The sequence below is a fragment of the Thamnophis elegans genome, chromosome 5 (assembly GCF_009769535.1).
Source record: "Thamnophis elegans isolate rThaEle1 chromosome 5, rThaEle1.pri, whole genome shotgun sequence".
NCBI classification, from domain to species: Eukaryota; Metazoa; Chordata; class Lepidosauria; order Squamata; family Colubridae; genus Thamnophis; species Thamnophis elegans.
Window position 1 is genome coordinate 56,445,712 of NC_045545.1, and position 27,480 is coordinate 56,473,191.

General features: G+C 35.5%; 1 protein-coding gene across 1 annotated transcript in view; it reads right to left on the reverse strand.

Moving 5' to 3' along the window:
* CD34 (CD34 molecule) overlaps window positions 1–25,717 on the reverse strand; it is a 34,705-nt gene extending 8,988 nt beyond the window's left edge. The window contains exons 1-4 of the mRNA XM_032217760.1: window positions 25,450–25,717; window positions 9,125–9,268; window positions 6,756–7,003; window positions 4,764–4,847 (exon numbers count right to left, since the gene is read on the reverse strand). Coding sequence (XP_032073651.1) covers window positions 4,764–4,847; window positions 6,756–7,003; window positions 9,125–9,268; window positions 25,450–25,528 — 555 coding nt within the window. The 5' untranslated portion in view covers window positions 25,529–25,717. The remainder of the gene's footprint in view (window positions 1–4,763; window positions 4,848–6,755; window positions 7,004–9,124; window positions 9,269–25,449) is intronic.
* Between the last annotated feature and the right edge of the window lie 1,763 nt (window positions 25,718–27,480).

The following is a 27,480-nucleotide window of genomic DNA, read 5'->3' on the forward strand; positions in this document are numbered from 1 at the left end:
GGCACATTTTGCAAGGATAAAAATCTTCCCACATAAAGATTAAAATAAAATGTCGCCTTTCCCAAACACTTGTGGAGGAGACAGGAAGAAAAGTGTGAGGCTGTAGTTATTTCCCCCCCTCCATTTGGTCAATTTGGACATCAAAAGAAAGGCATAGGTCAAGGTCAGACTCAGAAGACCTAGAGCTAAAATAATAATCTAAAGCAATTTAGAAATATAGGCTGGTTCAATAAGTTGAAAAAAGAATAAGTTGAAAAAAAGATTGAGTCTGGTTGTTGAATTTTTCATGTCCAATATATATTAAACTAGTAGAAATTTCTTCTTTAATTTTTTTTTCTAACATTGTGGAATTTGGAAAAAAATATGTACAGAGGGTGGGATTCTGTCCATCTGTTTGTTCATCAGCACAATAATTATTTAAAAACCGACTAGAATGATGCCAAATTTGCACTAGAAAGAAAAGCAAGTAAAAGAAAGTTATAAAATGGGCTGGATCTGCTTGGGAGCTGTGGAGAAAAAACACTCCTGTTAAATTCTCCCTAGGCCTCCTTATGGGAAAGGCAATTAGGCAGCTGCTGAGAACTTTCCTCCTCCCCTCAGAGCAGGATATACGTAGTCCATGTTCTACAGGAAACATATATGGACCGAGGATCCTGTCCCCAGGCCTTGATTTTGACTCCCCTGTCTTAAAGTTTCACTTCAGCTTTCCTTTGCTTTACAGACCTGCAACAATCCTAAATGCAAGGATCATTTGAAAAATTACATTTTCATCATTGTCATAACTGCACTCACAATCTGAGCCAGGCACTAAATGAGGGTTCTCTGTAAATAACTTCCTACTGGCTGGAGGAATTCATGAATTGATAGGCACATTGTAGGATTTTACATATTAATCCATTTAGGATTTGGAATACCAATTCATACATTCAGGTGGTTTAATTAGCTTCATAAAAATCTCAAATGGTGATTTAATGTAGCCCAATGGAATAAACAAAAGCTACACAATAGAAATAAAAATGTAAACAATCACAGAATTCATTATGCAAGCGAAATGGAAGAATGCAAATAAAGCCAAACAAAAACCATTCCCACAGATATTAGTTTGGGATATTGAGGAAAAGCACTCTTATGGTTTTTTTTTTCTTTTTTTGTGGAAAGAATTGAGAGGATGTCAGAGTTTCCTTTCTACTGAATGGAAAAAGCCTGACAGAAAGACAAAGAAGTTGAAGGGGTTCATTCTATCTATTTGTGTCTCAGACACAGCAATCAGTCTTAAAAATAATGCATGAGACAAAGAAGGCCTGATACCAATTTCCACTAAAAATTAGCCAAGAGATAAAGCTGCAAATTGTGTGTACCAGTATGCTCAGGACTGTAATACATTATAGTATCTTTTCAGTTTCTGTAGTAAGTGAAAAAGATCATAACAAAGAAATGTTTTGTTGTTATTAGTTGCGAACTCATGTCCAACCCATCACAACCCCATGGACAACATTCTTCCAGGCTTTTCTGTCCTCTACCATCCTCTGGAGTCCATTTAAGCTAACGCCCACTCCATCCAGCCACCTCATTCTCTGTCGTCTCCTTTTTCTTCTGCCCTCAATCTTTCCTAGCGTCAGGCTCTTCTCCAGTGATTTCTTCCTTCTCATTAGGTGGGTGCACATAAACCTAGAGGTTTAAACTGATGCCTCCTAGATGTATCAGCTACCATAATCTCTCTCCCATTGGTGGAGACTGGTGCAAGATTTTAGCAATTAGGATTGAGCAATAATAATTACTATAAAAGAATAAATTATAAAGTGACATTTAAGCTTATACTTGGAATATTAATAATAACTATAAAACAATAAATTATGAAGTAACATTTAAGCTTATACTTGGAATATTCACTTAGGCAACTGATTTTGCTAGAATTGGTTTCAGCTTTCATTCTCCTTACAAAAAAAATAGTATAAATAGATGATTCAAATATGAATTTTATAATAGATTCCTGTTCATCATACTATTATATCATCATCATCATCATCATCATCCATGTTTCCTCAATAGCATGCATGGTCATCACAATTAAAGGAAATATTATGATCTGGGTTCTTAGTCATCCATTAAAAATTTCTGTTCATGGAAAAAAAACCCTGTCCATATACATACCAGTGAATAAAAACAATGTTTCAGATAGAAATCAAACACTGGTTTGTGACTTCCTTTTATAGAATATATTATAGTTCTCCACATTGACAAATTAATGTTCACAATTCATTAGTTAATAACAATTTTTTGCTTATTAGCTATTTTTGTTTGAATGCTACATAGTGCCTTATTAGCCAGTACAGCACTATTAGCCAGTTTTTAATAATTTAGAAAAACCTACAAACCATTACTAATATCAGAATTGTTACTGAATAATATTATTCAATGTTTTAGCATTGGGGATATGGTAACATGTGATTTCCAAGGCTTATAAGCCTTTATCAAAAGTTGTGATGACAAAGCCAGAACTTCAGTCAAATGGCTACTTCTGTACAAGATTCACAGCCTGATTCATTTAGGCAGTTTTCCTAATTTGGTGTCTTCTAGATGTATCAGAACTTCAGATTCCAGGCTTTCCAATCAATGATTTCAATATATACGTTACTGGCAATATGTGAAAAACCGGCATTGTATAGAATGCCTAGGAAATCCCTATAGAATGATATAGGAAATCTATAGAATGCATGATTTTTTAGGCAAAGTATGAAATGTTTGTGTTATTTTAATATGCTATATACTTTCTCTAGGTATTGTATACGTAGGCATTATGCAGAGTGCCAAGAACTATTTAGGCAAATTATGAAAAAAGAATCATGAAAAGAGTTAGAGTTAAGATTAGTACTAACATACAGTATATGAAAATGAAAGAAGAAATTCAAAATAAAGTACAGGACTTTCTTACTGAAAAAAATAAAAGATCAGCATTGAGCTACTTGTTGCAACAGGGAAGGCAAGAATGGCATTTTAGGGGGAGTATTTTATAGTTTGCCATTTGGCATTGCATAGATGTCACAGGAAATGTGTGATATATTAAACATTTCATACTTTGACGTCTCATTTTTGGCATTCTATAGATTTCCTAGGTCATTCTATAAAATGCCTAATTTCACACATTTACAGGAACATATAAATTATGTCAATCCTGCAGAGGAATAATCTTCGTTCTCAATCATGTACAGTAACTGAAATAACAATAAAGATCAATCTGATAAAATTTCCATAATACTGACCCCAAATACATTATGTAAATGGATAGAGCTAAAAGAAAGCCAACCTGCATGTTGTTATCACAATTCTAAATAAATTATTAACATGTGTTGTTTTTTTGCTTAAACATCACCCCACTAGGTGGCGCCTATGCTACAAAAGTAAACTTCTGTAGGAGTTTAAGTCAGCAGATGGTATACAAACGTCTTGAAAAACTTTCAGCTTAAATAATTTCCATACATTCTACCACATATTAGATCTTTCTAAATATTACTTTAGCATAAACTTTTAAATACTGGTATTATTGTACATTTCAAATGGGATGTTGACATACCTGCTTCTGCAGTGCAGTGCATGCTCAATATAATTGTTTACTGGTTTAGCTATAGTACAGCTCAAATTGCAAAACTTCCATTTCAAGGTTTGCAAGACAGAAATTTTGTGGCACTTGCAGAGAGGCCATTCTCTCATTTCTGGAACTCTTGCTTTATCCCAGCATTCTGCTGCTTGAACTCAACCAAACGTTTCTCAACCAACTGGATTTAACACTTTCTAGTCGATGTCTAATCAGTTTCACAAATCGTTACAATCTCTCCTCCAATTCAGGTTAATTTTCCTTGTTATAGAAACAGGATGTCATGAATTCTTACCTCGGTCTACCCTCTAGGATAGATGCTAAGAACTAACAACAATGATGCCAAAAATTAAGAAATTGGCATCCTATTATCACCATGCAAAAACATACTTGCTTCAGAATGTCATATAAAAGTATGCATGGATGGGTTGTGCAATCTCACAATGCTCATTTCAGCACATACACTCCTGTTCCTTTGTCTAGATATCTATGCTGTTCAGCTATTGGACTCAAATGAGCCAATACTTTCTTTCTCCTTTCCTCTTATACACATAGAGAAGCATTATGCTGTTCCTACAAATACAACAACGTCATATAACTATCCATTACACAGGTTCAAATCCTTAGCACCAGGTCACAGAGTGAGCTCCCATTACTTGTCCCAGCTTCTGCCAACTTAGCAATTCAAAAGCATGTAAAAAAGCATGCAGTTGAAAAGCATGTAGAAAAATAGGGACCACCTTTGGTGGGAAGGTAACAGTATTCTGTACGCCTTTGGCATTTAGTCATGCCGGCCACATGACCATGGATACATCTTTGGACAGCGCTGGCTCTTCGGCTTTGAAACTGAGATGAGCACCACCTCCTAGAGTCGGAACGACTAACACATATGTGCAAGGGAAACCTTTACCTTACAACTATGGATGCTATAGTGGAAAACATGCTTGATGTGATGCTGGATGGAGTTCATTGGACAACTTATAAATTTAACAAATGGAATGCATGAACACCTATTGTTTTAAAGATGGGCGGAGGATAACGATCACTTTTTACTTTTCCATGTTGGCTCTTCTGCACCAAGAAATTCCCTTCTCAGCTTTTTATCTTAAAGCAAAGCAAAACCTCCATTATAATGAATGCCCCCGTTGCCATTTTCTCCTTGTCTACTTACACAAGATTGGACTTCATGGAGTTCCAAGCATACCACTTCAGTGGCAGGAGACAGCTGCTTGATTTTCATACATGTGATATTGAACTAGAAAAAGAAAGGATGAAAGAGTGTATCATTGTATTTCCCTTTGTCTAGTGTCATTTGTCTATTTTATTTGCTAATTGCATTTCCATGAAATCACCAATTAATTAGTAAGTGCTTGAAAGGTTCTTGGTGCTTTCTCAGTTTGGTTGTTGTCTTACGTAGTTCATCACCCAAACTACGTAACATCATCAGTACTAGCCTGATGATGTTACCTAGTTTAGCTAATGAAACATCTGCAAGAAAACAATTAAGTTCAGAGAGCACCAAGGACCCCTAATTCCAACCCTGAGCTACAAATATTCTCTTTTATTGATATGTGCTTACTGAATAATTCAAGAACAAAGAATAAACATTGCTAAAACGTGACAGAAAAAAAGCACAAATATTTTTTTCTTGTGGAAAAAAAATTTCCCAAAGAATATCAGAAATGATTAAAAAGGTCTTTTTATGCTTACATGTGATTTTAAACAAATAGTTGTATTAAGCAGACAAACCAGCAACTTGGTGTAAACATAACCACAAAGAAGGAGTTAGGCCACTATCTCTGTGAAGGCTATTCTATAATAGAAACACCAACATCAAGAAGACTGTTTCTGAAATACAAGTTCACCTTATGTAATGGGGACACACTGAACCATATCTGTGAACATAATTACAAAGTTCAGGCTGGCAGACATATGCAAGAGATAATTATCTCAGGAAATTCTGTAGAGATTCTCAGTCACAGTTTTCCCAAAAGTGCTTTTTCAGGAGGCAACTGGACTTTCTTGTTTTTCCTTTGAAGACGTTTCACTTCTTGTCCAAGAAGCTTCTTCAGTTCTGACTGGATAGTGGGGTATGGAGTTTCTTGTTTTTCTTTCCATTCCCCACTACCCTATCAGAGCTGAAGAAGCTTCTTGGATGAGAAGCAAAAATTCTTCAAAGGAAAAACAAGAAAGTCCAGTTGCCTCCTGAAAAAGCACTAACTTAGGAAATATTCTCACAGTTCTAATGTTAGAAAACTTTCAACCATTTTCTGAAAGGAGACATAATTCAAAAACGTATATGCTTCCATCAGACAAATAGCATTATATGGCTGAAAAGACCATTGATGAATATAGAGTAACCTAAAATGGAGATAGCAAACCAAATAAATCTGTTGAACTTAAATTTTATCTACTTGAAATCATAGGTAAACTTCCTCAAAAGCAATCAAACATATCAGATATATGAAAGAAGGGTCCGTATCAAGGAATATGTTACTTTAGTATCAGTTACTTTTGTTTTAGGAATATTTGGCTTTGTAATTCCAATACTAAGAACAGAGTCAATTTAAATTCAGACTAAGGCAAATGTTTATGCAATAACTGAATTAGTTTTACCTGTACTCAGATACATTTTCATATAGCAAGATGAGATTGTGTGACAATTTACATTTTCTGAACACAAAATAGTAACCAAACAGTAGCTAGTAAAATGGTCATGTAGAACATTACAGCGTCTGAATGTCAAATGCTATTAAAAACCTGAATGTGGGAAAGCGCATTAGAGAAAACCACAGCTGGGAGTTGCAAATTTATGTTCCCTCTTCCCTTCACATTTGTGCTTTGGGCAGCTTGCCAATCAGCTCTTGGAGCTTCCTCTGCTGAGGAAAAAAGTTATGTAAACACATCTATTCTCTTGCGCCCTCTTCCTCAATAAAATGAAATAAGAACAATAGCCTAAGTGAGATTCAAAGAAATAAATGTGCACCTATAAGAATCATCTAGGAAGCTGAAGAATATAGGCTGGCACTTTTGAAAAAGAATCTGAAATTAACATGTTGATGAGAGTGATCAATACACCAATCATTGATTTACAATAATGGTCCCAATGAAGGAGATTATAGTTTTTCTTTTTCATAACAATCCCAAATTTTCACAATCTTACCATCAGATTGTTGTTCTCAGTCATGGCTGTATTAAGAAAAACAGTAGAATTATCTGTTGTTGGCTTAGTAGGTTCATTTGTTAAAAGTGATGTTGAGCTTAAATTTTGAGTTGTTGTCTCATTGTTAGTAGTCAATATTGCATTCCACTGTGTAGTAACCGACGTAGCTGTTGTATTTGGTGAAATTACATTTGTTGTGGGTATGCTGGGGGCAAATGTCTCTGGTTTGGTAGCATTACTTGATGTCTCTGGAAAGAAATAAAGGAATTGATTGGTAGATAAAAATGCCAAATCCAGTGTAAACATCTGGCTGACTAACAATAATAATAATTCATGATCAATTTATACATACATGGTCAATTTTTTCAAAGGATTACATGATCAATTTCTACAAAAGATGAGGGGGAAATGGATCAAGATACAAGTTTTCCATTTGTCAATTACAAAAAGCCACATTTCTTGGATCTACATATATACTATGCTGATATATTATGACATCCCAACTTCTTGGAAAGAACTTAATGTGAATGAAGAACCACATCATCTAAAAACTGGCAGCTGTGCTTTCACATTTTGGGGTAAATTGATGGACTATTAGTGTGCACTTAATAATCTCAAATAGCACATTTTAATATGGAGCTTCAGATGCATCAGTCAGCCATACCTAAATATATTTTGAGAAATCCCTCTCAACCATTCTAACCAGCATAATATCTTAATGTCAGGGAATTGTGCAGCCAGTGTCCAAATGGAGTCATAGATGCTAACACGAACAAGCATTTTTATATAAATAAATATATTTACAGTAAATAAAATAGGAAAACGGGCATCGCCAGGTAAACCAACAAAGCAGGAACATCATGAGGTAAATCACAGAGAGCACACAGAGAAAAAAAGTGGAAAACAAGGAAACTCTCCCTTTACTCTCACAGCAACCAATTACATTTCCAATTCCTTCACGTCGTGGCCACTTCTCTTTAACCAATTAGCTATAACTGTATGTTTTTACACATTGTCCAACCCTTCAATTTTAAATATCTTAACACCTAATGAAATACTGCTCTCTAAATTTAGGAGATTTTTGTCTTTGGCTAGGTTTAATGCCTTCCCAATAGCGGTCACTGAGGGAAGATACAAGGACATTTCATTTCAGTAAAGACTAGCCCTTCTGGCACAGGAACAATACAGATATTGAGCCATCTTCCCTTGTGTAGTATTGTATTGTTCACTTTATGTTATTTCATATCAGGAGTTGCTATCTCCATTTTTAGACTAATGTCCTAGTTACTCCTTTTCTCTTCACCTATTGCTATCTGATCAGTTGAACTTTGTCTTACTGAACATAGCTAAGTAGCTACCGGTAAATATATTGTCCTATTACTTGCAGTAATAGCTGTATCTTACTAATAATCATGTTTTAAATAGTATTGTTCCAGACTAAGTGATTGTTTATTGTTAGTTTTATTCTATTTTTTTTAAATAGTTACTCACATTTAGGATTCACGGTTGTGAACTCTGCTGTTTATTTTCATGACTCACTATTTAGGAGTTGTATGTATTAATTTTGAATTTATTTTGAACTGATATATGATAGTAACACCTGTTCCAAACATTTCAGATATTTAACAATACATTTGCATAATAAGCAAAGTATTTTAGGCCAAAGTAAAGGTTCCCCTCATACATATATTATAGTCATTCCTAACTCTAGGGGGCAATCTCTATTTCAAAGTGAAGAGCCAGCGCTGTCCGAAGATGTTTCTGTGGTCATGTGGCCAGCATGACTAAATGCTAAAGGCACACAGAACATTGTTACCTTCCCACCAAGGTGGTTCCTATTTTTCTACTTGCATTTTTTACATGCTTTTGAACTACTAGGTTGGCAGAAGCTGGGACAAGTAATGGGAGCTCACTCTGTTATATGGCACTATGGATTCTAACTCTTGAACTGCCAACTTTACTGATTGACATGCTCAGCATCTTAGCCACTGAGCCACCCTATAAAGTATTTTAGTACCAGCTAAAAATTGATTTAAAATAATAGTCTGGAATTGGGAAGGGAAATTGATAAATTGATGTCTAGAGGTAAAATTAAAGTACACTTATAACATTTCATTCCTGATAAAAGGAAATTAAAAATTGAACAGTTTCTTGAAAAATTTGGAAATTGCACTAAAAATTATTCAATGAAAATTACATTTCAATATTTTTTTTCTTCCAGATCAGAATAGGTCAGAATATTATCTGTCTGAGAAAAGATAGGAAAACTGGGAAAACAGAAATGGCAACACTTTGAGGAAGTTTATGTTTTTATCATAAATGATTAAGTGAGTCAAACTAGTTCCATAGAAATGTTAAAGCCAATTTACCTTTTAGTGATATAACAGTAGAGCTTAAAGGGGTAATTGTAGAAGCAGAACTAGGAGCAATGATTGTCGTCAACTTCTCAGTAATAATGGTAGTATTTGGAGAAATACTACTTGAAACACTTTCCACACCAGAGACTGGAGTTTCTAAAAATGAAAAAAGGAAAGAAATGCAAAATATTTATAGTTATTCAGTACAGTTCCAAACCGATAGCAAAGGTAAGAGGATTTCATGCCTGATGGAGATTCTACATGGGCTGGAAAAGGCACATGGGGAGAGTGCAGGTCAGGAAAAATTTGTGGGCAGAGATCAGGGCAGCTTGTGGGTGGTAGTGGAATGGGTTGAGAGGGTATACGTGTGTTCCTTCTCTTTTGTTCCTCTCTCCCTCCCTACCCATTACTGAGAAACTGTCATGGAAATTGAAAAGGAAGTTCCCATGAATATAGCAGAAGCAAAGCAGCACAATAGCATCCAGTAGAACTGAAGCAGCCACAACTTTTCCAGTTTCAATCCTTCTAGAATAATGGGTCCCAGACTCCCAAATTTTGGACACATTCTGTAAGTTAGCCTATTTAAGGTACCTTAGTTCAAAAAATTGTTGCCCTATAATGTTCTGTTGCACCCAGTTAAAGGTCACAACAATGAGCGTTTTAGTGCAGTAGTATTTAGATAGAATTCCATGGAATTTACAAAGAGGAAGGTTGACAGATTCCTGTAGGGATTCACAATTTAAAATAAACAGGAAAGCATTGGGGGAGCAGGAAGGGGAGAGAGAGATCAATCTGGAAAAGACAGGCTATTAGTTCAATTGCTTGTACATTGCCTTAGATTAAAGTTATTCTGAGAAAAAAAGGAAAATGTGAATTTCAGGGAGGGAATTTTAGGGAGGGAATCAACACAAGAAAGCATTCAGGGAGGCAGTTCTAGGAGTATCTAACCCATGCCAGCTTCTTCTAGAATACAAAAGATGAAAGGGTGGAGCAGAAGCTCTTTGGATGATTAAAATTTACAGGAAGGGATGTATCAGAATAGAAAAGCAGATAAGAAACTATAATTCCATGGAACAGTTTCCTGTACCCCTGAGGTATAGCCCTTGAAACCTAAAATGCCTCTACATTGGCAGATCTCCTTCTGCAGCAATGGAACTACGTATCATACAGTGAGTAGGAAGAATGATTTAAAAGTGGGGATTGCAATGGGAGCAGTACTATGTCAGGCCTACAGTCATCTTTACTTTTGGTTCTTTGGCCTGCCATACTTTCTATTTGCTATGCATTTTCTATTGTGGGAAAATGGGAGGGGGGGTTGTAAGGAGTCTCATACTATGTAGTCACAACAAAATTCTTTCTAGAAAACCAAGGTTATCCTTTGTCTCTGCACCTGACCGGAATTAGATGGGTGGAACTGCCAGCATGGCAGTGGGAGGTTGGACCATGTGAAGGACTTGTAGGTGTGGGGCAAGATCTTGAACTTTCAACTGGGTGAGGAAAACCGGGAAGTTTTAAGCTTCAGGTTTTCCTAAATGTGCCAACATGGCTCTCTTAATAAATTGGAACTTTGAGCAATACTTTGCCTTGGACTCTGATTTACTTTTGGATGCTATTTAGAACTATATTTTCCAACATACAGTATATTTCTCTTATTAGACTATAAAGAACCGATATATCCACATTTCAGCAGGAGAGATCATGTACTTCCAAAGCCACAAGCATATAATATACACATGTAGAAAGATACTGTTTATCAAGAAAGTTAATCACATGTACATTTTCCCCCATTGCAGTTGAACAATTTGGGAGTGTGAGATCAGGAGGAAAGAGCAAGGCATACAGTTGAGGCTTCTTGCCTAGGCATCAGAGCACCAATGAAAGCAGTCCTTGATAATAACAACTTGGGAACATATTGCATTGAAAATTACAATATCACTGCTAATGCAGGGGTAAAATGTCAGGACTCTTTGTGGTTTCCCAAGCCATAGGAGTGTGCTGCCTACATGGAATTCCTTATATGAAAGAAGAAGTGAATTATTTCATCTTGGGGTAGTAATTACATTAATTGTAAATAATTAAAGTTAAATTAAATATGTTTTTATGCTAGCCTTGCTCACTTCTTTATTCTGACCCAGTTACATCTGGAATGCAATCATCCAACATACTCCTGAAAAGTCAAAGTCATATCAAAGGACCAAGTACAGAGACCTGAGAGGGAAAAATCAAAGACAGAAAACATGGCTCATCTTGAAAATAGTAAAAGTTTGATTAGATAGATCTTGACTTGAAGCAAACCAACTGAGAACCAAATCATGAAGACAACTTTGAAGAATTTGGACAAATGGGAAATCAAACAGAAGAGAATAATCAACTATATCAAAGACTGAACAGATCTTATTGAGATGGAAGAGTGAGGACAGTTGGATGGAAAGTTGGGCATTGAAAATAGTTTTGGTAAGGGCCATTCAGAGGATGATAGTGGCAGAAACCATATGGGAAAGCTTTAAAGGTAGGATTGAACAAAAATGCTGGTAGAATGAAAGATAGCTAGTTTAAGGAATTTATAATGCAGGACACAAAGGAAATTAAATAAATAAATAATAAAGATGTAACTGAATTAGTATTCATGTGAACGCACACACATACATAACCCTCTTCATTTTTTTTGCAAGAAAGTTCTGTATTAGAATAGATATTTCATATCACAAAACATGCATTTGTATACAGATGTTTTTAGTAGTTGATGCTGTTTTTGTTTGGAAAATTGTTCTGAGTTATTCACAGTAGTGCTGGATTGCAATTTTTCAGCCCTTTACTTTGGTCTCTGCTGGAAGCTGGAGTTTATCAACATCTGGACAGCTGTCTCTAACCTAATTCTTTGTAATTCTTTAAGCAATATTTAAGATAATATTTCCATTTATAATTCCAGTAATAAAACACTGATGCCTTAAAATATTTATTCCTAATTATTTTGCCATTTTAGGTTAAATGCATTTGAGCTTTCAGAAACCTTTAAAAAAATTAGGTTGATTCTAATAACAAATGCTACAATTTCAGACTTTCAAACTATTGTGGTTATATTTTTTCTTTAAAAGTCAATACAGACTTGAAACTCAGATAACAAGTGAACAAGTTTTAAATCTTTATTTTTATAATCCACATTCAACAACAGCTTTGTTTGTTCCCTTTTGTGAAAATATTACAGATACCTAATGTAATTTATGAGCTACTATTATTGTTTCTGAAAGCAGACAATTTTTCCTGTGCTTCTTTCATGAGCCATACTTCTCGAAGTTCCTTTAAACAATATTTAAATTGTTTGAAAGTATGTTTTAGAGGAATTTTAATCATGGTATTTTTTTCCAAAGGTCAAAAGGCTAGAAGCAGAACAAGAAATCAGTTATTTTCCAGGATTTGGGCAAGGTGTATATTTGTATCCATCAGCCTTATTAAAAGAACATTCTGTTGTGCAAAAGGATATGTTCCCATTGCCAAGAATTCTGGATTATCTTAAAATTAATCTAGAACAAATGTTTAGAGCCAAGTGCCTGAAACAGAGTAATTGATGTCTCATATAACATAGCTCAGGATGTGTGTATTAATGCTGCAAGTTCACCATAATGTTGGCCAGACATTATTTTGTATTCACTGCATGAAAGGCTATTTGTATACACATTCCAGTTTGCAAAATAACTAACATTCATGTATTTGTATCCAAATTGTAGACATGTGACATTTGCATGCTCATTTGTATTCACTTCACTAAGTGCTTGATTTACATTTAAACTGCTGAATTTATATTAATTACAAATCATCTTAATATAACCTACTTGCATACTGAAAAAAAATCAGATTTATAGTTTTCATTTTTTAGTATTAAATTTATATGCTACTTCTTGATGGCAACTTAAAACAAAATAGAAGCTAGTGTATACTACAAATATAATATGAATAAAATTAAAATCCTACTAGTTAACCTCTGCCTTTTAGGATCAATCATTAAGGGACAAGAAGTCAAAAAATATGCCAAAGACTAGCACTTGGTAGAACAGCCATGAAAGCCTCGGAAAAGATTTAAAAACCCTTATGTATCTATGCCTACAAAGATACGAATCATGCAAACCATGGTTTTCCCTGTGACATCCCATGGAAGTGAAATTTGGGAAAAAAGCATGATAGGAAGAGTATTGACACCTTTGAACTTTACTGTTCAGTAACTTTACTTGGTATTCTCTGCTGAGAATACCAAGGACAGCTAAGAAAACAAACCAATGAATAATCAAAGAAATCACCACAAAATTCTCCCTTGAGTTCAAATGACTAGGCTCAAATTATCCCACTTTAGACACATTATGCAAAGACCTATCTCTCCGGAGAAGGTTCTAATATTGGAAAAGATGAAAGGAAAGGAAAGAGGACGACCAGTAGCAAGGTGGATGGACTTTGCTAGTGATAATGAACACATCATTAGAAGACCTGAAAGACCAAGTTAGGAATATATTATCATGGAGAAAATCTATTTATATGAATGATAGGAGTAAAAAAAATGACCTAATGGCACATAATCATCATTTATGAAAAATAGAATGAAATACCGGTTTTCTTCTCATTATTTTAATACTTTGTAATCATGATCCCTCTCTCATTCTTCAATAACAATGCTTGTTCTGTCTCTGTCACAAAGAGAAACTAGAAAGAAACAGATTAAATGAAACTTGCACACGGGGGCAGATTCTGACTCCCTTCTCTGGTTGACCACACCTGAAGACAAATAATTTGTTCGGGCATTCTCAAATCTGCACGAACCGACAGGATTTTCCTGTCCCTTAGTACTGTAGGAATTGCCTTGAAAACAGGATATCAGATTATCCATGTGGTAGATTGATTAGTTTAAATTTTCCTTCTTCCCACCCACTAGAAATCTGTATTTTCAAGAGTGTGGAAATGAGTAATGATTAGATACGTTGTAGAAATCAAAGGGATTGTTCTGTGAGGTTAAGGTTCCTAATGAATTTAAGCAGCAAAATCCCCTAAATTTTGAATAGTAAATGTTGTGGTTAAGTTTCATTTTATACTGCTTTAACCATTCTTGAGCCCTTCTCTGCTTTAATGAATGTGCTACATTGGGAATGTATATAAATTTGATCATTTTTGTCTGCCTCCTGGGTATGCATGCTTGCTTGATTTTTAAGGCAAGAAAAGGAAAGTCTTGGAAAAGGGGATTTGTCTTTTTCTAGACGGGGAAACCAAAACTGTGGATTGTCCTGTGCTTAAAGCTGAGGCTTAGTAGTAGCTGTAAATCAAGCAACTGGTAGAGGTGAAGTGAAAATGCAGAACATTCTGACCATTCAGCATCATTAAGGTGATGATGTCACACAAGAGGGAACAAAAGTGCATTGCTCTGTGTTCAATATTGCAGTGAAATTGAGAGGTGTCATTAGTGACATGTTCACACATCTGTGAGACACAAGTTGAGGTGGCAGGAAAGAACACCAAGATCTCAGTTCCTTTGATTGTTTTAAAAAACAGCTGTGGGCCCTCTAGTTAGTTACATTAGGACCACCATAGCACTTAAAAAGGGAGCAGCTTATTCTTTTCATGTGCTCTGTTTACAGAATCAAATGTTTCCATTCTGCTTTGGGGAAAATAAGTTTGTGCTTGTCTGTGCGGATGAGGTGAAACTGGGAAAAGCCTCAACAGTAAAAGTCTAAAGCTCTTCTGGTTTATACTGCTCCAATCTGACTCAGGTTCACTCACAGCTGCATTTGTCAAAAAGAGAGAGATCCAGCCATGGATCTCATGCTATTTCATCTGGTTGCACCCTTTAAAATAATACAAGACATGGTGACTTGTTTAACAACTAATAAACTTCCTCAAAAGAATAGTTATCCTTTCTCAGAAGGCTTTCTTCCAGCAAAAATATTAGTTAAAAGGAGGATTTAATCCAAAAATCATTGCCATATTTCTTTAGGAAACAATGACTTCATCTAGAGATAGGAAGGCTCTGAAAATGGACAGTTTGTCCCATGAAATAAGCTAGCATACTTGTGACTCTAGATCAGCATAAATCTGCATTGGGCATCTCACCTAGAGGAAAGCAGTATCCTTCAGCTCTCATTGGAGTTACTTTTGCTAGTAAACTGCAGATGAAAGCCCTGGGTCAAACCTTATAGTCTGTGAACTGAAGAAAATAGGAATTGCACTACTGCTTGTAACCCTTTCCAGGTGATATGGAAGGATAAACTTAAAAGATACATTAAAACAAAATCATGATTCAAGAAGTGAATGCATGATCAAAATGCCATAATTTATAATGGTGTCAATGGTTTAATGGTATAATGGACTTGACCGGCAACTCCATACAATGTTTAGGCTGAGACTTAAAATAGTATCATGGAAAGTCTATGTTTATCTTAAATAGAAAGTATGTCTAAACTAATTAGGAAAACCAGTCTTTAAAATAGGTTTTGTTGGTAATTCAAGTGCAGATAAGTTTGCTTGAAGCACAAGACTAACTGCAGAGAAAACTGTAACTAACAGCTAAAACAAGGGCTGTACATTTACATCTAATGTAATAAAGAGTCAAAAGTACAGTATGTCATCTATTTTTTCTTACATAGTAGGAAAAAAGTTTTCTGTTAAATTTGTTTACAGCAGGAGGAGGATAAGCAATTCATAAAACACTTTATATACATAAAACTGATATTGATTAATCAGTTAGGTAAACAGATCAATGAAACAAATTGCTTTATATCTTATATATAAGTTGACAAAATCTTGGCAAAATGGAATCAGTTGAATCTGAAAGAATTTTTTTAAAATAACACTGGTCAGAGTGAGCAGGGTTAGCAGCAAATGTCAACATAAAAATGTACAATATAATACTCCATATGGGTAAAGTCTGAATTTAAATGGATGTCTTTGTATCTCCTTTCCAGGATCACTAATGGAAGTGTGTTGAACCATACCAGGGTTAAGGCCCTAACTAGTTTGAGAACTATAATTAAGATCTGGTAGGCCTATAATACTTTTTAAAGAAGGACATCAGGTCTACTTGAATATCATTGTCCTTGAGACGGTGCTCTGATTCTCTTTGTTCAAGCTTACCTGTATATTTGAGTTAGCAAATAATTAGAATTTCCAGTTTTTAAAGTATCACCATGGCCCAAAAGGAAACAAATTTATCAGAAAAGATTCAGGAATTAGGTCTACTAGAAAAAAGAAGAGTTGTATCCAGTACAAAAACATATGCATTGAGGCACTGGATTCAGCCTTACTAATGCCAGTCTCATAATATATAATCACATTTGAGACACAACATGGGAGTTGAAATAAAATCATTAGAAACATAATTGATACATAAATAAATAAAAAATTGTGGGGACTTATTTGAGTACCAAACAATAATTCTGCTGAGCTAAATTCACTAGAGTATATGATGTCCTTTTACTTTAAAATAATATTTGAAGAACTGGGGCAGATCCTTTTGAATTACATAACCCACATAGTTTATGTGTGAATGTGGCATGAAATACAATGCTCAGATGCTTCAATGGCCTGCTCAATTGTATGATAATTATTTCAGAGGAGATTGAGTGCAGCAATGCCTATTCAATAGGGATGGGAGCAATTTATACTGGCCTCACATTTGGGTATAATTCAGTGTTTCAAATGATGGATCAATATCTTTCAAGGCAGCAACATGAATCAGTTAAAATATAACGCTAATGGTTATTTTAGTACTTCAGATTCCCACAAACACTTTGGTTTATATAACGCTTCTGTGGACAAAACAATGGAGAACAATAGATTAACATGAGATGTAGCAAGCTCTCTCGCTGTATGTGTATAATATGCTCAAATAAACATTCTGTCCCTGTGCCTCCCACAGGAAAGCCCTGAATATAGATTACAGCAACTGCAATACAAGAATTTCCACACCCACAACAGTCATAAACTCATGCAAAAACCATCAGGTTCATCACTATTAGCAGCACCCAAGCTGTTGAACAAAATAAATGGGAAAATTAAGCCTACTCATCTAAAAGAATATCTACTCAAGTTCCATTGACTCACTTCTAAATGAAGAGCCTGAATCACTGAATATAGATGGCAATAGATTATATGCCCTACAACCTTAATAGAGTGCGAAAAAGAATCTTTTCTGTTATGGCACCAAGGTTATAAAAGTACATCCTTGGGTAAGTATATAATTATGCCACATAAAATATAAAAATATATTAGAAATGTATCTAGATTTCGGGTCATATTCAGTCTCATCTATCCATCACACTTCCCTAAAAAAACCAAATGACATCAAGAGGATGGACTTCAGGAAGTCAAGCCCCTGTTCTGATGTCAACCATTCTTCCAGTGGGTGCCCCCCCCCATTTTCCTGTGCAGTGCTGTCTCCCAGGAGAATACTGTTTGGAGCAACTCCTTTGCCAGCTCCTTGCTCATCTACTCTGTTTATGTTTCCGCTCCAGAGAAGACACATGAAGAATAGTTCTCTAGGGGATAGCATGAACTATCTGCTAACTCTTGAAGGTTTGGTTCTTTGTAAACCTTCTCAGATGGGTGATGTCATGGAAAGAACAAATCAGCTTTGTGGTCAGAATTCAATGTAGTATACATTATTCAAATATGCAAACGTGGCAAAATGAAAACTTAGAAAAATCTATATTGTACTGCAATACAATAGCTATAATTCCCTGGATCCTTGAAAAGAAAAACTTGAATTATTGTTTGCGAATCTCTGTTTATTTGAGAAACTTACTCCTTAAGATGAACTTAATTTAATTTAATATCAAATTTCTACTAACAGAAATAAAGTGGTTAAGGCACTAGGGCTAGAAACCAGGAAACTGAGTTGAATCCCACATTAGGCTTGAAGGCACGCTGGATGACTTTGGCCAGTATTTTTTCTCAGCCTAAACCACCTCAAAAGATTTTTGTTGTGAGAAAAATAAGGAGTATTAAGTATCTTAATAACCCACCTTGGGTTATTTTATATTATAAAAATATAAAAAGAAGTATAAAAATGCTTCCTGTAACCTTAACCATAATCCTAATAAATATGATTACTATAAACATTTTACCTTTAAAGACAACCTTATGAAGAGTAACTAAGGAATGTGAAAAACATGTTAATCCTTCATCAATCTATATGTCAAGGAGGATTTTTCTCTGCTTTCCTTAAAAGGGGCAAGAGAAACCATAGGGGTATTATAGTTGTTGAGGAAAGGAAGAGGTTGTCAGTTAAAGAGGAAGTCTAGGAAGTATGAGGCAAAATATTGTATTTACATTCAAGTCTCAACTTAGAAATCCTATTTTAGCATCAAAATCCTGGCTCTCATACAATTTTTTTTTAAAATCTAGGGCAGCCAATCTCTGTTCTGGCTATTTTAGAATTTGTCTTACAAAGGACAAAAGACATCAAGCCTTCACAAGTCTCCTTCATCCTCAATCAGAGTGTTCAGTTTGAGATTCCACAATAGTCAGAAAAAATCTGTGTAATTTTGTCTGTTCCTCAACCACTCCACCAGAGTATCAGTTTCAGATACATCATTCCTTTGCCTGGCTGAATTTGAATCCATGAACTTTGGATTTGCTGCATCTAGTGTATTAACCAGAGGTGGTATTCAGCAGGTTCTGACCAGTTCTGGAGAACCGGTAGCAGAAACTTTGAGTAGTTCAAAGAACCGGTAAATACCACCTCTGACTGGCCCTGCCCCCATCTATTCTCTGCCTCCAGAGTCCCAGCTGATTGGGAGGGAATGGAGATTTTATAGTATCCTTCCCTTGCCACAGCCACCAAGCCATGGCCACCAAGCCATGCCACAGCCACCAACCTGTGCCCCCAGAGCCAGTAGTAAAAATGTTTGAATCCCACCACTGGTACTAACCACTATATTTCAGTTTGGTTCTATCCTTTTGAGTGTGGCTATAGAATCATCACACCTGCAGCATTTGTCTTGACCCTTTTCAACAGCTATTTACAATATAAAACTTTCCTGTAAGGAGGGAAAGAAACAAACCAGATGAACAATCACTACATCTGCCTTTACCTGCCATGACTTTTTGAACTACAACTGATTTTTTTCATACATAGCTTTAGAACCTGAAAATTTGCTTGTCCTTTTTTAGGTGAATGCTTCAAATCAGTCATCTGTATTACAGGTAGAGGATACTGGCTGTATTAAATGCACATGATGCTATATGGTGCATCTGCCTTTTTTCCTGTTCTGAAAATGGAAAGCTTAACAGAATTAGATCAAACTGCATATGTTTGTGAGAGCTGCATTTTAAGAAAAAGCAAACAAAGGAGAACATTGATGAATTACAAAATGATCCTTTTCTCTTTTTAAGGAAGATCTATGTTTCTTCATATCACCCATACCCATTTCTTAGTTAATCATTTTGTGATTATGATAGATATATCTTTGATGAAATAATTACAAGCTGTTCATCTTCCTAGGAATAGAGTGGAATAAATATACACTAATGTTTATTGCATTGTAAAAGCTCTTAAATGAAATAAATTGCATTGTAATCTTGCTTTTGCTTTGCATGTTCAAACCATGTGCAAGCAAGATAATGACTCACACTCTTTAAGGAGAGTTGTAAATCCTCCTTGCCTTCATATGCTCACCATAACTACAGCTTACTATCTGATGCAACCATATAGTCTTGGGAAATAGAATTAGACCTAATGTGGGAAATACTATATGTTTGTTGGTATGTACATCTGTAATGTTTGGATATGTGTGTGAAAGAGAGGGGGGAAGGGAAAACAGAGAGAGAGGGGGGAGGGTGAAGGGAGAGGGAGGGAGGGAAAGAGAGAGAGAGAGACCCAAAGCTCTGTAGTCAATTGTCTAATCTTGTTGTGTATAGGTTTTTGCTCAATAACACTTTTCTACAACATACAAATCTTATATTATTTCTATGTGATATCTTCCATAGTAGCAATTTATAATACTATTGAGCCCTAGCCGTAGCAATCTAAAACCTGTCATTATTAATAATACATCACTACAACAATGGCTGGATTTGCTGTAAAACTATTAAAACTATGGAAATCCCCGGTATGCTTTTTCATGCCTTCCGGACAATGCCCTTGCAAAGTTTTAAAGCAATATAAGAATGCCTCTGTATCCTTTATGTTCTACAACTTATGTTCTACAACTGTATACCCTCTTATTTCATCAACTGATTATAGCTGAAAATTCAAATGATAGAATAGCTGAGATTGAAGGTAAATGTGAAGCATAGAAGTTAGCACTTAGCCTCAGACTGCCAAAATTAATATCACACAGCTATGTGGGAAAAAATGAGGACCAGAATTTCATTTGTTGGGGAATCAAATTGGAGAAGCCAGGACTTTGTGTTTGTGATTTATTCTGCCAATAATTATAATGAGTACCACCTTTGGAGATTCTGAGCAACATTAGTCATGAATCTTAATTTTGCTCTTCCCCAGCCATGTGGCAGGAATTCAAAAGGGTGGAGTCCCCTTCCCTCTGGAAGTATCTGATAAAATTTTACCCATTCCCTCCTCCAGATGCTTTTTCCTTTTCCACATGGACCTAGACGGGATATGGGTGTGGGCTTTACACACACGAATTACACAAAGAAAAGACTGAGGAGAACGTGAAAAGGAGAAAAGTTGACAACTTAAAATATTACAACACTAGGTTAAGCCAACTCTTTGATCAACTACTCTACTCAAATGCAATAGCTGAAGTGCATACAACATCAATGTTTTATTTTTTTTAAATGGATTGTATATGATATGAACATCTGAGTTTTGTCGTCTTTCAAACTTCAGAAATCAATTTTAAAACCTCATACCACAGTTGATCATATAATATTAGGATATTATTGCTTAACATTTTATTTCAGTTCAGCTCAAGTGATTTAATTTTAAAATGTCATTAGGATTTGAAGTAAACTAGATATAATCCTTATTATAACAGTTTATCCTTTACCAGGTTTTCTACATGAATCCAGGTTGTATATATTGGAAACAAAATGAACATAAAAGTGCTCAAATTGAATTTAGCGTTGCTATAGTATATTATCTGGGGATTTCAGATTCAGATTATTTCCATTCTATTAGTCCTCTTGAAAACTTTTTGAAACATCTTTTTATTTGTAATTCATGTTAAGTATTATTTATGAGATCCCAAGATATCTCATAAGAATATCACAACCCTCCTGTAATAATCATCTTCAATAATATCATTTTCTAAATAATTTAATTAACAGTACTTGCTCTGAGTACAATATTCTCATTCCAAAAAGCTCTCACCAAACATAACAACTATCAATTTGTATCATGAAGTTCAGTTCAATCTTCAAAAACTGGTATTTTTTTCTGAGATATTATCATAAAACACTCTATGCTCAGTTTTCTTTTTCTATTTGGTTACCATTATTAACATGTAAGAAAATTTGTTTGTTATATTAAAGCATTCTTATTGAATGCAATATTTGGCAAATCTATTAATTTCTAGGTAGTGATTATTTGGCTTATAGGCACTTTCAGCTCCCTGGCAAGGATAAAACATAATACATTGGAATATATGTTTGGTTTCCTCCTTTAGATTTTTACAACGCAAATAACAACAAATAGAAAGTTAACATGTCATAAGTGAAGTAGCTATTAAAGAAATACACACACATCAATATGATATTTTAGCAATATATTATATATAGCATCACAATTTGCAATAACAGCTTCAATTGCTTTTACAGTATATGTACTCTTGATGAAAAGGGAAGCTATGTACCCGCAATGCACTTCACCAGTTTGAAGTGATAATCTTATAGTTTTACAGTAGTAGTCACCTAGATCTTTGTAGATACAATGCAAAGTATCATTTGATGACTTGATAAAAAACAAGAAAGCAGGAGAAACAAATGACTAAATAAATTGCAAGACATAAGTCACTTCCTATGAAGAAAGATTTTTAAAATTATTGAGATTTTTCTGTTTGCTTTGGAAAACAAGGTAAAAGAAAAATATGCAATAATAAATAACTGTCCTGTTAGATGACCAAAAGAAGCAAATAAATAAAGAATAATTTTTGATTAAAATATTGGGCAACAGTTTCCTAGTGCAAAATGTAGAAGTGCACAATTCTCTTTTGACCTTTAGATTTAACCTAGCAAATTGGCAATGGTTAAGACAATTGAGTCTGAAAGCTGATAAGGGAAAGTTAAAATGAAACATTAAATGGGACTGTTGTATAAACAAATGTTTAACTTTTCAGACACATGTAAATTAAATCATGTTTCTGATCTAAAGTTGCTTCAGCAGGTCAGGTCTCTTTGGCTCTTTAACTGTTTAACTCTTGATTATGGATTCGGTAAGATTATCAAAAGAAAATACATTTCCACATTCCAGGTGCTATCTGTTGTTTGTACATCTGTGTATTTCAATCATTCAGTTTTTCAGGGTGAATAAACATTTCTTTAAAAAAAATAGAAAGGATGGACACAAACAAATGTTTCTGAGAAATTACCCTCTGGATTTTTTCATTTTGCTTAGGGATCTTTTTCTTCTGATTTTTTTTAAAGAAATAAGGATCTTAAGCTTATAGTAAACTCCAAGAAATAGTATCATGACAATTGAAATAAAGTCTCCTAATCAATTACTTATTTTGCTTTTTGCCACATTCATGGAATCTATTGAAGAAATTTGGTTTACTCCTAACTCTAATAAAACACTGAATTTACATATCATTTTGAGAGAGAGAGGGAGGGAGGGAGAGAGCAAGAGGAGGAGAGATTAGTAGTATAAAGATAGTGGGAAAGAATTCAAGAATCCACAAGTGCACAATGATCTCCTTAAAATGACTGCCAAGTATAAACAAATTCCAAAACCAAAACTCCTCATGCATCTCTGAAATGGTAACAGTCGCCACCACTTTTTGGAAGCCTTTTCTCTCTTGGACTCAAGTCAACGCTCAGTTGCATACAGCCAGTGGCCTTGGATACATTTTCTTTCAAGATGCATCCCAATCTTTTGAGTAGAACATGAATAAAAATTATGAAATGGATTGAAATATACATCCATATAGTGATTTCCTGCATATTGGCTACATAGTTGCAAAACTAATTCCATGTTTATCTAATTTCTAGTTAAGGGTCTCTATGGATTGAAAGCTGTATTTAGACAACTGTGGAGTTGCTCTTCCAGTAATATGAGTACTTTCAAAACTGCTAATAAAGTACTTGAAGATACTGCTTAGAATAAAGAAATAGAAACACACACACACACACACACAAAAAAAAAACACACCATGATTACCATGATTATCTGAGAGTTAATTATGAGGCAGTTTTCATATGTGGTACAAAAAGGATTCAAGCTATTATTTGAATGTCACATTAAGATTTCCCATTCTTCACAGGCATGATCAGGTTTTTTACACTTGCAAATCAGGGCACAAATTTGGATGGTTGAAAATAATACCGTCTACTTATTCCAAGGTTATTTACAGACCAGATATTGTCCTCAGCACACCCAGTATGTTATGAATATTGACTAAGAGGCTGATTATCTGCATCCAGAATTTCCTTTACACAATATGTCTATTACTACAGGTTGAGTTTGTAAATTCTTTATATCATAGATAACAACATTGTTCTACCAATATAGAATGCATTCTATTCTACCTAATAATAGGCATTTGTCTTCAGAAACACTGTGGATGGTTATTAGGGAATGAGGACAATGTGCAGGTTCCCAGCAGGTGTCTAACATATATTTCTGGGCATTTGGAGAAGCAAACAGAATCAAACATATCAACTGAGAGCAATTGAGGATCCTTTGGGAGTGCTTTAAAGCACAATGGATGTAAAACATTCAGAAAAAAACATATACCATCTGATAGGACGTAGCACCTAATGCTATGCTAAAGGAAAAATAGAGCTAGTTGGCTATTTTTCTTTTTGGACCGAACCTTTTAGTTGGTCGATGGTCCAGTCAGTTGTGGGCCATTTTCACCTAAATGAGAGCAACGTGGTTATCATCATGACAACATCTTCCCCTGCAGATGAGCTTTATTAACTACAGAAACAAACTGAAAAAAAGACAATGCAATGACACATCACTAACTTCCCATTGCTCAGAATGGAAGGACTTTTTCAATGGCAAAATATCCTTGCACGTGGTTTATACATTGTAAATTGCAGTATCAACTGGTGAATATATTCATCTGATAAACTCTGCTTTACTGTTTGCTACTGTTAGTCTTGTATTAGTATTGGTTTGGATTGTCTTTATGAATGTTTTTCACTAGAAATATTTATTTGAAGAGTCTGGATATTGCAGTACTTGACATGTTCAAATTTTTAAAAAACCCTCATTGTGGACACAAAGCCAGCTGAGTGACCTTGGGCCGCTCATTCACTCTTAGCCCTAGGAAGGAGGCAATGGCAAACCACTTCTGGGAAAAAAAAACACCTTGTCAATAAAACCTCAGGGACTTGTCCCAGGTGGTCATCAGGATGAACACTGACTGGAAGCCTTGTGTACACCTGGGTGCATGTGATCACACACACACACACACACACAGGCACACACACACACACACACGTGCGCGCACGCGCACACACACACACACACACACAAATATATATTTTATCCTGCTGCATTTTTAAGCATTTACAGAAAGATAATGCATTTGCAATGGAATTGATAACTGTTTTTGAAATTAAACACTGGACAGTAGGGATTGGGGAGAAGGATACATTTTAAAGAGCAGGCTTAAATAAATACACTAATTACAAATTGAATCTACTCCTCTAAGCTTATTAAAACAATAAACTATATGGCATAGACAGTTGAGGATTAGAAGCATAGAATTTTTTTAAAAACAACAACAACAACAACAACAACAACAACAACAACAACAACGGTATTTTGGCTTTTAGTTATATATTCTGGGTTAAAAACCAATGACAAAAATACATGCTAGGATAACTAAGCATTCTTGATGATTTGTGGAAAAGATCATACAGTTCCAAAGCAATGAATAAACACCTGCATTTATTCTCTGTATGCTTCCATACAGCATTTCCTCACAAAGGGAGACTACATATCTATAACCATTTCTGTCTATAAATCACCAAATTGGAAGATTTTGATTCCATACTGCCTTCTTTTACTACTTTTATCTGCCCTTTGAACCTCTAAGGGACTGACATTACATTAAAAGTACACACTCCTATTAATATTTCATAAACGATGGCATGCAAACTCATAATTCCATTCTTTCACTTTTGTGCATAAGAGGTTGATAGGTTGTATCTTCTTTTCAAATACTCACCAAACAAGCACAAAACATAGAAGGTTGCCCAGAGGAGTTGCCTCTCCTTCATGATCTTAAAACTCCACATTAGCATCATTCCCAGTACAGAAGCAGTGTTTAGGACTGACAACTGAATGATTCTCAGAGCTCCTTTAGATTTAGTTTCTCTGCCGTGTTCTAGAGGCTTCAGTGTTTCTTCCTTATTAACTAAAGCCTTTTGAGGTCAGTTCATTGTGGGATAGGATTCCCTCCTAAAAGATGTGCTTGTGGCTCAAGATTGTGAGGTGGAGTTTTCTGAAGTCTGATCTCATAGCTTTATATAGTTCAGAAGAGACTGTCAACATCATTGTTAAACTTCCCCTCACCCGACAATAGCACATCAGTTAACACTTTCCTGGAAACTCTTCGCTTTTATTATGGACAGAACATAAACTTTAATATATATATATGGAAACAAACATTCGGGGTACTTTAACATGAGCAGTGCTGGAGAATTTTAAAACCACATTTCTTCTATAAAAATAATTTTATTAGTTGCAATATTTATCAAAAAGAAATCAAGAACTAACTGCTGAAAGTAAGATTTTTTTTCCATGTAGAGGAAAGCAAACAGAATGAATGATTTAAAATTAATTAGCTTCAAGCCAACCCAGGAGAGAACTTTAGCTAGAGACATACTGAAATTGAAGGACTTGCGAACAGAATGTTATAAAGCTAGTGGACCCTTAATGGGGCAGCTAGCAGTTTCTTCTTGAACAGAAGATTCTTAAGAATCTTCATAAACTTTATTAAATGTGAGAAACTTAAAACATTTAGCTAGCTATTTTATAAAAACCTCTGACATAGTAATGCTGTTTTTTGGGAAGTTTCTTAATGCTATGCACAAAGTATGTTCGGATAATGATTACATTTTTACTGGACTATCAACATGCATAGGACTGTGATGGTGAACCTATGGCACACATGCCACAGATGACACACAGAGCCCCCTCTGTGGGCATGCCAGCCATCACCCCAGGCCAGGCCACCATGCATGCGTGCACACCACCTGCCAGCTGCTCTTTGGGTCTCTGCTGTGCATGTGCGGGGGCAGTTCCCCCCAGTGTGCCCTACCTTTCTTCCCCCAGTGCATCCTAGCTGTCTCTGGCATTTATGCTGCCCATGCTTTCCTCGATCTCTGCAGGTTCCACCCTCCAAGGTGCCTCTCCATGGCAGAAATGGAGGAAAAAGCTAGGGTCTCTGGGGGAAGAAACTGTGGAGATTGCAAGCCCCCTCCCCATTTTGGACCTGAAACTCCTTCTGCACCAACCTGGAAACAAAAATGGGGTCCAGGTGACCCAGGGTGTATGTGCACAGGGGGAGCATGCATAGGGAACTTGCATGCAGGGGCAGAACATATGAGCAGGGGACACTCAGATTGCATTTTGGGGATTAGGGCACACATGTGTGCATTTGCAGGCACATGAGCTTTGGACACTTGGCACTAAAAAGGTTAACCATCACTGATCTAGGAAGCGTGCTATCAGTTGGGCACTAAAGTCCTGTATTACTGTATCGATCTATCCATCCAACAATCATCTTTATGTGAGTCTCACATTAAGAATTTCCACATTGTACTGGCTTTATCACAAAACTATTATCTTGGGGAGTGTTGCACATTCATAAAATTTTGCCATGGCAGGCAAGAGCAGTCACAAAACAAAATAGCAGTCTTTTATCGGATATTCCCTATTATCTTCTGTAGTTCCTCAGGATAGAATTCTCCCAGCTATCCCATTTTTTAAATAGATATGTCATACCCATAGTCCCACTGCTATAGGATTTCATCAGTGGTCTGATATGTATTTTTGAGGATCTTACAGTGAAATTAATATAGTGGTGGAGTGAAATGGGAACAGACCAATCTGCTAGTTAGCCATAATAGCTACTATCTGTGTTTTTTTTTATTTTTACTGAGAGTCACATTAGGGAATCACTGTTTTGATACTATTCTTGTTGAATGTCAGATCAGGCTGCAATACACCCACACAAAGAAGCCATGTTAGAATA